Genomic DNA, 12552 nt, shown 5'->3' on the forward strand with positions numbered 1-12552 from the left:
AAGTCCTTATTGAAAAAGTGAAATAAAAGGTTCTCTCTGTGTTCACTTTTTCCTGTGTATCTCCTCTGTTCAGGCACATGCTCTATTGTCCTATAGGACTTTACTCACAACATTCAAACTCAAACATTGTGTTTCGTTTAGTGTTCTGCTATCATTATCCTGATAATAAAATTATCCTTAATAATTTTTATTTAATTTAATTTAATAAAATTTTATTTAATAAAAATTATTAAGGATAATTTTATTATCAGGATAATGATAGCAGAACACTAAATGAAACACAAGGTAGGGCCATGTGTGACTGCAGGGGTCACATGCCCACAAACAGCCTTGAACTCATCCCCTTCTGGGCCCTTCCCAATCCTGCCCACCTTCAAAATCAAGTGAAAGGCTTCTGCTGGGTGGATGAAGAAGTGTCCATGCTCTGAGCCTCTGCTGTGCTCTGTCCCAGGATGGCCAAAGTGGCTCCCTCATAGTACTTTGTAGACTTCCCTGAGAATGCCTTTTATCTCCTATTAGTTCGTAAGTTTCCTAAGAGAAAGGGCTACATCTTCATTCATCCTGGAATCACCACATGAGTTACATATAATAATTGCTCAATACATGTTTGCTGAAAATGAATACAAGAGAACAAAGCAGAAAGCACTGCTATTTTGAAGCCATATGCAACATTTCCTCGAACTGCATTCTTTTCAGAGCAGATATCACTACTAATGCAAAAGTTCAAGTTCTCCAGCTGGCTAACTGGTGGTGTCTTGTTTTCCTTTTCAGTTTTTAAATTAATCTTTGTATAGATCTTTTAAGGACATTCCCCTTTAGAGATTATTATTGAATGTTAATAATGGATATATTTGATAGTCTCTAAAATGTATGAATTCACTAATTTATTCAGATTTATAAGCCTATGTTTTCAACCTTTAGAAATTATTTTGATGAAGAAAAAAGGAACTGCTTTTAGAAACACTTTCTACAGATTTTAGTTAAAAAATAACTTATTTTATGGTACTGCTTTTCACAGTGACTTTTGAAAAGTTCTGTACATTTAAACAGGTTATCAAAGATCTTCATGGAACTTCTTTGATAAAGAAGTTGAACCATTCAATAAGAACCTTAAACTTCCAACACTGGCTGAATTCTGTAATACCCTAAGAACTGTTATCCAATTTACACCCCTCCCACACAAACACACATATCCATCTTTTCATATAATATTTTGAGTTGAAAACTGAGATAGCTCATTTGTGCTTGTGGCATAAGCTGCTTTTTAAAAAACACGATAAAATCGAATAAATTTAAACAGCAAAACATTAATTTAAAAAAATGCACCACGGACACTGCATCACTAAGAAAGCCAGTAACTTTACTGAATTGTCTGCAAAATACAAATTATACCTTATTTCCAGCAGGAGAAACTTTTGAAAATTTCCCACTTTTATTCACTACAGACAGCTGAATTAAGTCCCTTGAGATACACAGATGTGGTTTAACTTAGTTATAACATCTTGTCATCTAGTGGCGACAAAGTCCAGCTTATGCCGCTGTGAGCCTCTATTTGAATATTTGTTGCAAATGCTTGTATGCCCTCATTTACAAGCGATTTTAATTACTCTCATTTAATGGAAACAAGTCCCCAGGAAAAGAAAAAGAAGAAAAATGATACAGCAAACCATCTGAAGCAATCCAAGTCCTATGCCTACAGTGACCCAGGTCTACTTTGCTCGAAGAGAACACTGGTACTGCATTCAAACCACAACAGAATCCGTCACTTAACTGACCTCTCTGAATTAAACTGAGGTATGAATCAATTTGAGGTATGAACAGGGAAGGCAAAATGCAATACCAGATTATGAAAATAACCAAAATGGAAAAATTTGATGTAGAAGATATGTGGCTTGGATTGCTCCACATCTTTGGTTAAAACATATTAAGAAAAGCCTTTAATTACATCTGTAGTCTGAAGCATTCTAACAGACACCAGTATTCCAGCAATCTTCAAAAGATCTGTAGTGGCAGGAAATTAACGCCATAAAAGTGACGACATCACGGCAGATGGCACAAACGAGAACAGATGAAGTATGCCATGCTTAGGCAACAGCCTTTATTGAGGGTTCAAGTGGCTTCTTCTTTAAAAAAATGTTTTTTAAAGAAAGAACTACAAAGCATTTACTCTCTGGAGAAACAAACAACAAAATAAAGAGGGCAAAAAATGCTATCTCTAAGTTAAAAGATGGGTATGTAAGAAAAACAAATACATAAAAGTGTGTGAGGGCAGACATTCTTTTAAAAAGTGTCTTGGAATTTTGTTTTTTCATTCTTACTTTAGTTAACTTTTAAATGATCTGGGGATGACAGGTATTTTTATATTCATCATTACAAAATGCTAAATTCCACCTTTGGGAAAAAATAAGCCATTTTACTAAAAAACACAATTTTTAAAAAGGTTGAAATAAACAGCCTCCATGCAGCAATGCATACAATATACAGGTTGTGCAGCTTGCGTATATTGCATCACTGTTACCAGTATTCAAGCTTCATATTACCCAAAATCTTTTAAAATAGGATTAGATATAACAATACTCGCAGTTGTGTAAAATGCCACTTATGGTTCTTTTACTTGCAATGAAGAATGTTGCCTAAAATGTTACTCTAGGACGGGTTATGTAAAATAATACTCCCTCAGGGCTCTGCCCTAAAGTCTGGAATACAAAGGATTTACTGTGATTAAAAACCATACTAGCTTTGCAAATACAATAAATGGTAAATTACAGATAAGGTATAAGGGTAAAAATAGACCAAGATTGTTTACAGAAAGTGACTCATCACAATCAAAATTGTGCTTCTTCTCATTAAATCATCTTTAAAAAATTCTCAGATTATCCCTTCGCTATCTTGCCACCACTTTATAAGAATTCAGTAGTGGGAACAAGAGATGACTGGCATCCATTTTCGAATGATTTTGTTCTCTTCATGTTCTTATAAAACTATTGTCAGAACTGCTATAAATAGCCAAGGCTTCTGCTGGTACTTTAGCTTACTTTATCTTCAGCATTAAAAATTCACTTTTTCTTTGTTGCTGAGGCAAATTGCAGGTTAAAAAACTAATATGGCTATTTCTTCATATTTTTATATAATGACCCTTTCCCACCCACTGGTATCTACTGATATTGATATACTAAAGTATTTTGAAATGACGAAGAACATTTGTGACATGTTTGCATATTTTATACACATCAAGTTAGAAGGATGGGTTGTAAGGATGGGACCAAGTCTATGGTGAGGAGAATGATTTTCTTATTTTTTTTCCCCTGTACGTGTGTGTGTATGAGTGTGTATATTTTCAGGGATGTTTTTGTTTTTCCTCTGCATAAATGTTATTCTTTCATGTTCCATGGATACCTTGAGTAGTGGGATATATATGAAATGGTTGATAGATTTTTTTTTTTTTTAGTATATAAAACATTAGTACAAGGCAGGCTAGCATCCTTTATGGATACAACCAAAGGTGCATTGTGGTCTAATTGTGGATTTCAGATCAAGTTAAGAAAAATATAGCCTAGTTAATAAGGTCTCTTGGCTTCTGCCACCCAGCGGCAGCCTTTTACAATGAGAAACACATAGCAACTATGCAAGTAAAAGAGAAAAAATGGATAAGAAATGTCCTACACATGATATAGCAGTGTTGATATTACTGCCTATATCTTCTTTGCTGTGTATGTCAATGCATATGATTGGAGATGAATCGACAGATCTTCACATTCCAAGAGAAGGAAAATCTTTCCTAGACTGAAATATCTTTTAAACAATATATATTGACTTTCTTATGGCACTCACTTATTAAAGGGTCTGAAAATTAATCCCTTATAGACGAATATTAGACAAGAGTCATTTTTTTTAAATTAAAAAAAGGGACATAGAGAGGTTCTTTATGGGATTTCTTGAAATGGCTATTAAATCTCTTTATTGAAGAAAAAATAGATGACATACATGCTTTATGCAGAAGTGACATTTGGGGGTCCTGACACACCGGGATTGTTCAACAGTCCTATATTGCTGACAAGATTGTCAAGGGTCAGTTAAAATAATTAAAAACGGATGACAAAGCAACTATCCCTTTACCTGCTTCTTTCTTGTCTAGCACCCAGTCTTTCACATTTTTCTTCTGTGGGAATTTATAACTTATTCACCAAGTAAATTCCATATCACTTGTTTCTAGGGCCGTATTTGCAGGACATGTGCCCCAACATAGCTTCTCTATTCTGGGCATATTTCTAAAAAGCGTATCAAATTCTAGGCTGAAAACCAACCAGATGATTTAGAATATGGGCAAGTTAGGATATGCACTTACTGAATTCCAAGATGCATGGTGAAATGGTGAGATCAGAAAGGGGCCCTGCATTTGATAAAAATGCAAAAAAACAAAATAAAAATAGCATGAAAGAAACTAGTATATACAATGGATGTCAGTTGACCCAATAGATTGCTAATGTATTAAAAACAATTTAGGGTGTTGCAATGTGATATGTTCTAACCCCACAGGTTATCCTTTTGACAGCTGACCTTAAACTTATAAAATGTATGCAGAGTAAAAGAAAACAGAAAGAAAATAGTTACTCAAATGTGCAACTGCACAAATATACCCCCCTCCCGCTATTAAGATAACAAAACTTCTGCTATTACCATAATATTATATATATTAGAAAGCTATACACAAGCATGTTAATTTCACAGATTTTTTTAAAAGATTCTTAATATTTTATATAATTAGAAATACACATTTCAAAAACAAAACTTCTACAAAGAGAAAACAGTTATCTTGGTTAGCAAAGCATGGAGTTCTTCATGGCTTAGGGTAGTGCTTTCTATACAAAAAGTCCTTTTTGGTTTTTTACAGGACTGTTTAAAATATTAGCGAAGCTATCAAGGGGAAAAAAACACATTTTGGCTTAAGTAAACTACAAAAAGCCACAAATGCTTTGCAAACTCTGTCTTACCTTTTATATGAAAATAAGCAAAATGTAATGTACATATTTTTATATTTTTATTTAATAAGAGATGCAGACCCAGATTTATTTATTTATTTAATTAAATACGTTAGCCCTCCAACTCCACATTTTTTTTAATAGGTATGGTCCTCTTTTAATGGTCTTTGATCCTTTTTAATGAGTGCCATACGCCAATGATATGCCTGCAGGTTTGTGAGCATTCTTGGGATGTCAGGTGACCTGGTGTGTTCCTAACATTTACCAGTGGCCACCCATTACCGGGTCTGTCCAAGCATCTATACATTTTTCTATATGTTGCATAACAGCTGCTCTCTCTTTCAGTAAAGATCTGCCGCTTTTGGCAAATGTTTCCTTTTGTCTATTTACATGTAAATAACGTTGAACCTGCAACATGACACTATCTATTGTAACATACATTTTGCAAAGGAGCACAACAGTGAAAAGAAGTTAGCCTTAAAATCTATTTTGTACAAGTGTTCTGTTGTACAACTCAAGTGCTAAGCTTATCTCAGCATTTCTGTTTATCTTTATACTGTATCACTGAGGCAATTTAAAAGTACTTTTACAAAACAGAGTACCTGACTTTTTTTTTTTCCACACACGGCACATATAATGCATATCGACCCCCCTTCCCCATTAAGGTATAGCACACACACACACTGCAAGAAAAAAAAAAAAAAACTAGTAAGTAATAATCTGATCATGTTGCCCATCCTTCAGAAAGTCGCATGCGCTTGACTGAGGGACTTTCCCTTTCGTCCGGCGAAGGTCTGGTGAGTCCAATGGGGGAGTGGAATTCGTTCCGGTGATCCTCTCGGTCGCTCCCATCGTACGAACTGCTACAGCTGCTCAAGCTGTCAACAGGAGATCTCCCCGCCTCGTGGCGCGTGTGTTGTGGGTATCTCGAAGGGGTGGTGGTACGGTCTCTAGGAGGAGAAACAGGTTCTGACTTGATGTTGAGGCTTTGAGTAGAAGGCAGGGAGAGATTTGAACTCTGAGATAAATGAGTGCTAGTGCAAGCTCTGTAGGAGGAAAGGAAACCCAGTTACAGATGAAGGAGGCCTGGAGGCCCCAGGAACTCACAATTACATCAAACATCAGCTTAAAGACTCGCATAGACACCAGAGCATGCCCAGAGTGAAGAGAACGTGCTTGGAAGCACATAAGGGCATCGCCTTCTTAGGGCGATTTAGGATGCCTCTGTTGATTTGCCCGGTAGTAATTACAGTATTTAACTGGTCCAGGCCTCATGAATTATATCTCTAGTCTCTGACAGGCTCCCTAAACATATAGGTTACCATTTCAGAAAGGTTTAAGACACAATGGAAAAAGCATTTTCTGTGTTCATGGACTCTATCCCTAGACTAGTTCTAAAAATTAAATTTCTAAGCATTTAGATACAGTGTTTAGCTCTGGAATTAGACTTCCTTGATTTACTAATGCTTATGTTTGAATATTATTTTTAAAAGCTTATTATCAATATAAATATTTGCCTCCAATTAATAAGCACATACAGATGGAGTTACATAGTCTTCAGAGAAAGTGAAGGGAGTTAAATTTTAAATGACTAGAACTCAAATGCTGCACAATAACTATATCTGGCAAAAAGCTTGGGAGGTGGAAAAAAGGGAAAGGGGGAGGGAAATTGAAAATTAGCTGCAGAAAGTTTAAATGTTGGTTTTCAAACACTTAAGACTTTCTACTCCATTAAAACTGACCATTTGACTTTCTTCATCCTTCTGCAGTTACATGAGATGCAAATACTCTGTGTTCCACAATGACCTCAATTTTATTAATGTTAGTCACTCCCTGATGCGGTTCTTAGGCTATCACTCCTCTTATGTATCATTGGCATTAGTTGATGAATCTGGTGTTACCTAGGGAAAGCTTGTTGCCAAGAAGGATGTAGTGTGATTTTACTGTGTTTATAATCCTTAATCCTCATATATTCCCAGAGAGAGTAATTTTTCCTTCTTCCAAAATCTGGGAAAATTTAGAAACGTGGAATTCTAGAGGAAAAAAGCATTAAGCCCTTAAGTGTAGATTAGCAATCACAATGGCTTTGATCAGGATAAACCATAGTGGCATTGCTGGCATCAATTTTAAGATGCTTTTACTCTTCTTAGACTAATTACACTGACTTCCACAGCTAGAGTCAGGATTACTTGACTATATTGTCAAAAGAGCATGGTACTCTCTTTTATTGAGGAAGAATCCAAGTGAAGAATTATCCATACAGACACACCCATTTTAAACAAAGGAAAGCAAGCCTACTTACTAATGTATGTAATTACGCTGCTTTCCAGTGGAGGGAATTAGTTGGCACTAACAATGTCATTATGAGCACTGAGAGAAAAAGTATATATTTCAGAAAAAAAGTGAAGTAACTTGGGGCTGGCTTTTTGGGAGATGCAATACAAACTCAAGATGTATAGTGATAATGAAATTAGTCAGAAACGAGTTTATCTTTGAGTGATGTTTTGTACAAAAGCACCACCTACTGGCAAAGAATTACTTTCCTTCTATTAATAAATAGATGAGCTAATGTAGAGAATAATATAAAGGAGAATTATTTGTTTCCTTAATAAGCGTTTCTTTCTCTAGCTTTTATGATCTTATATAATCAAAGAAGTGTTAGCATTTATATCAAGAAACCACACTGACTGTATATAATTTTCAAACACCTGTTTATATGTGGAGATATTTATCTGTAGCTTATTATTTTATAGTCTTTATCAGTTTACTAATTTTCCAAAAGTTTTAATTAAATAAGTCTTGTTAAAATGGGGAGAGGGAACACCTGTATTTCAAAAGGATTCATAATGGTAGACTATTTTATCTTGGTTCAAAGTTACTTAGTGATTCATTTTGATGTTAGAGGAAATCGTCTTTTGATTTCTGGAATAAAGAATTTTCCTGGCTCTACGAAAGACTATTTCACTAAAATTTAATTAAATGCTTCTGCTATGAATCACACAACTATTTAATAATGAATATGAATTAGGAGCCTGAAAATAAAAAGTGATAAATCAATAAATACTTTTGCTTGCCCTTTGACATATAGATTATGTCTTCATAGGGAGGGTGACATAGAAAATTAGAAAAAAAAATTGGTGAGTTGGACAGTCTAAGCAGTTAATCTAGACAAGGTCAGGGAAAAATAATATAACCAAAATTCTGTTTCTTTAATACAGTTTTTGGAAGCTGCATTATTCACCTCTTTGCGTCATCTCCCTATGTTAACTGGCCTGTATAGGTTTAGCTGCGTATCTTCCCCATGAAAGATGTAACAATTATTGGTTATCCCTTTCTACAAACAGACTAGCTTAAATTTGTCTTTTGGTGGAATTTCATTTGACACTGAAAACATACATGAAGCATTTTGAGTAGTTGTGAGGACTAAATCCACAGTAATAAAATGCAAGTGATATCTTAGATTCAGCTTCATTATACTGTGACATAGGATACAAAATAGAATGGCTCGTCTCTGTTAACAAAGAAGTATTTTCTTGAAAAGAAAAAAGTAGCATTAAAATAACTTAACTGCATATATGCTAGGTTCAGATATAAGCATGTTGGTCTACTTGAGAACAAAATATAGACACGAATAATTATAGACCTGGATAATTGTGAAATACTGCATATGTGTGGGTGAGTGATAAAGTGGTGGGTGGGGAGATAGAAGCCAGATATGCAAGTTACCCATATCAAGTCCTCTATGCAAATTTTCATCTATTACAGATGCTTTTGAATTGGGAAAACTCCTACCCTTTCCCATAATTGTTCAGAAATCAAACATGACTGGATAGTTTTATTCAAAATTTTTACTGCCTCCACCTGGAAATTAGACTATCAAACTATATTTAACCTAACCTTTTATAAGTCATCTCTACTCAGAGTTATCTCTCTCAGTATGTACTGAACACCCACATCAACAAAGATGACGTATGGAAATGCTTCCAGAAAACAGGTTGCCCTTTTTATAGGTGGTGGTTTAGAAAAACACTAAAACTTAGTGTTACACTAAATCAAATATTAGTATTCAAAGGACTTTCATTAACTCTTGATGGCAAATTCCCCTGTTAGCCATCTCTCTCCCTACAGCAAATCAATTTGTGTTGCTTACTTAGCTTGGTTAGATAAAATCAGATACTAGGTTTTAAAAGTATAGCTTTGAAGACTTAAAGCTCCAAAGGACAAAATGAACTTTTTTCCACGGACAAAATATGAAGAACTCTATTTACGGTTTTGCAATTTTGAGAAAGAATTGTGGTAACCATCTTGGGCTGCTGGGAATATCTACTTTGGTGGAGCTGAAATATATTCCACTCTGCTATGAATATTGTCTCCAGCCAAAAGAATGTGAGCCCGCAACACAAATCTCTGCGACAACTTTGGCCTGGAAAATGTATCAATTCTTTTTAAATTGATTTACACTGTAAAGAATTAAGGACGCTCACGTAAATCACATAAGTATTGCAGCTTGGGATTTTTTTAAAAAAACAGTTTAACATTTAATCGTGTGAATATGAGGTAGTCCCTGTGAAGGAACCTCCTTTCAAAAAGCTACTCTGTGTGTGATTGTGAGAGGGAGAGAAAGAGTGTGTGTGAAGCAGAGAGAGAGGAGGGCCAACAGTGGAAGGACTGGAAGGGTCATTCCATTGATTTGAGGGGTAAGGGAAGTGATTAAGTACAACTAAAACTCACAGAGAAAACTAAGAGTCAAATTAAGCACAACGAAATTAAGTGTTGAAAGGAACCGGGAGCTAAACAAAATGCTTCATCTTTGGCTGTTGTAATTCAGTTCCTTTCTGTCTAGGGCTGTCCCGCCTTTCTCATTTACTGAAACCTCTATTACAGGCAGCAGAGAATTAGATTCTTCCTTTGTAATAGAAAAGAGTTTTAAAATTGTAGTACAGTTAAAATATGTAAATAAACATGTGTTTATATGTAAAAATGTAAATTATCAGGTACTATTGAAAACAAAAAAAGTCACATTCAGAGAAAATAATATGGCTTTTGATGTTGATAACTTTTAGGGAAATCTAGCCCTATAATGGATGAATTTTGTGAAAAAAATGGGAAATAAGCAGTTATGTTTATTTCTGACAAGAATCATGTTCGGTGGATTCCCTGCTAAGCCATAGCAGTAGATATTTTGTACAAAATATGTATACATGTACATATTTTTTTAGTTGCCTGGATGGTATTATGTGCTTGGTGATAATTACCTGAAGAAGTTCCCACAGTTAATGTCTACTTGAATAGTTAACATTCCAGAGAAAATTTAAGTGTCTTAAAAAGATAAAACTCTGCGCTGATCAATACGTGATGTATCTTCAAAGTTAACTATCTTTCAAGAAAGCTGAGTGACAGTATCACATGAATTTATCTTACTATTTAAATGAAAGGTTAGATTTTCAATGACAGTGATTAGTGGGTAGGATGAACATAAGCAAACAGTGTAATGGGTGAGTATTTCATAATCAGATCACTAATATATGCTAAATCAGTATCATGTGAAAGCTAGTGGGTGGGGGGAGAGAGGGCACCAGCAGACATAAGAGACACAAAGTTGTGGTATAAATTAGTGACTTTTATACTAATCAATGTTTTATTCTATCTCCTTAGACATATGGATATATAACTTGTTAACTAATACAGCTAAGTGATTAACAATAACAAATGGCTAAGCAGAAAAATAAAAGTGGGCTAGGCATACAGAATATTTTTAAAATATAAAAGCTTGTTATCTTTAAATATTTTATATCCTCCTGGTATTTTCTTTTGAAGATTAATTGCAATTTTGGACTTATTAAATTTACAGTCAGGCTTTCAGTTTATGTTTTAAGCTTTTTTAAAAAATGATTTGTTTTATATGAAATAGTGTGAATTGTGAATTCAGAGCTTTTTAAAGGTTTGAACGTTTCCATAGATAAACGACAGGAGTCATTTCTATGATAAAGACATATCTGAAAACTACCACAAGGGGGCAGAAAGATACATCCTCTGACTACATAAAACAAAAATTATTTTTATATCCAAATTTAAGTAATTAGTATTATATGTACTAATTAGTATTATATACATCTATTTCATAAAATATCTATAAGTATACAACTATACTATGAGTACATTATAAATACATGAAGCCTGTGTATCAATTGACTAGTTGTTCCTATGTGTATTAGGTTAACATTAGCATCAACTATGTGGTTTATGTGAAAAAAGAAAAATTCTCAAATATCTAAGCTTATACTATAAATTCCTTCTTATGTCCCAAATGAACTGTGTGAAAACTAAATAAAAATTATATCACTGATAGAAGTGGAAACAAATGTAGCCTAAAACAATAAGGAAAGAATTTACCTCATTATTACAGAGCTCGCTGTCCTCTTAAAAAACAGGTATATAAGATTTAAGCTACTTGAAAAGTATTGATCTGAAAATTACACTTGGATTTCAATAAAGTAGAATTTTATACCCGTTAATAGGATATTAAAGCACATATTTAGAGATTGTCATTTGTTTTTCAAAATGCATTCTAAAATTATATTATAAAAAATAATATTGCTTACCCCAATTGACTGAGGGCAGATGGTGGCATGTTATGTAGGTGTTGCTGTTGCCAGCCAGTTACTGAACCAAGGTGAAGAGCACTGGCAGTGTTAAACCCAGACAGAGATGACAGGTCTGCACTACTCAGAGAGTACTCTAGATTAAAGAATACAACAACAAGGAAAAATATTAAATTTAGAAATTATTGAATGGTAAACAGAATAAACATTTTCAATTTCCAAAATATTCTATTAGGATTATTGTTATTATATATATTTTTAATTTTGAGGGGAGGGGAGATAAAGCATCAGCGATAATTCTAATTTAAAAGGAATATACTATAAACCAAAAATAAGTATTCCACGAATGCTTTGAAGTAGCATAGTCCGCAATTCTAGTTTATTAGAACTACAATCTAGTATAAAGGTATATACATACTTGATGATGTAGAAATGTTAAACAATCCTGAGAAAGTGAGCTTTTTATTACATCAAAGAAACAGCTCAATTTTCTTGAAAGTGTGTTTCTGTTTTGAACTCAGGTTGCATAAATAAAACTTTCAGTCAGTTAAGAAAGAAAAATGTGGATATTCACTTTGTCTTAGTAAAGAATGGGTAATGTTGCAGTGCTGTGGACAGCGCAGACCCTAAATAAAGCTTCCTAATAGAGTAAAAGATAACTTTTTCATCTTGCTTTTCAATAAAAAGTATGTAGTGTACTAATTGCACATGACAAAGCTACTCACCGGTACCATATGTTGTTGAAATGGCTGATGGATATCCTCCCATTCCTTGTCCTGGTAAAGTAGGAGTTGCTACGGAAACCACTGGGGTAGCCAATGACTGAGCCGACTGGGAGTTATTTATCCTTTGATTCTTTTAAAGTAAATAAAAAGACATTACTGATGGATTTTTTTTAAAGTTAAAAATATTAGATTTCAGTATTAGTTTTGCACATAAAGAGATAACTTGGTACAAATCTCATGAAATTA

The 12552-nt window shown here is 34.1% G+C and overlaps 1 protein-coding gene across 50 annotated transcripts in view; it reads right to left on the minus strand.

Annotated features, from left to right (window-relative positions):
• Nucleotides 1-1339: 1339 nt before the first annotated feature.
• MEF2C (myocyte enhancer factor 2C) overlaps nucleotides 1340-12552 on the minus strand; it is a 163942-nt gene continuing 152729 nt past the window's right edge. For 28 of the 50 annotated variants that reach the window (XM_063612235.1, XM_055232996.2, XM_055232995.2 and 25 more), the window contains 3 exons: nucleotides 12307-12436; nucleotides 11582-11717; nucleotides 1340-6025 (listed from right to left, as the gene is read on the minus strand). In XM_063612235.1, the coding sequence (XP_063468305.1) occupies nucleotides 5704-6025; nucleotides 11582-11717; nucleotides 12307-12436 (588 nt within the window). In that variant the 3' untranslated portion in view covers nucleotides 1340-5703. The remainder of the gene's footprint in view (nucleotides 6026-11581; nucleotides 11718-12306; nucleotides 12437-12552) is intronic. The other 22 variants (XM_055232999.2, XM_055233009.2, XM_063612255.1 and 19 more) reach the window with 2 other exon arrangements.

Source organism: Symphalangus syndactylus, chromosome 11 (assembly GCF_028878055.3).
Source record: "Symphalangus syndactylus isolate Jambi chromosome 11, NHGRI_mSymSyn1-v2.1_pri, whole genome shotgun sequence".
NCBI classification, from domain to species: Eukaryota; Metazoa; Chordata; class Mammalia; order Primates; family Hylobatidae; genus Symphalangus; species Symphalangus syndactylus.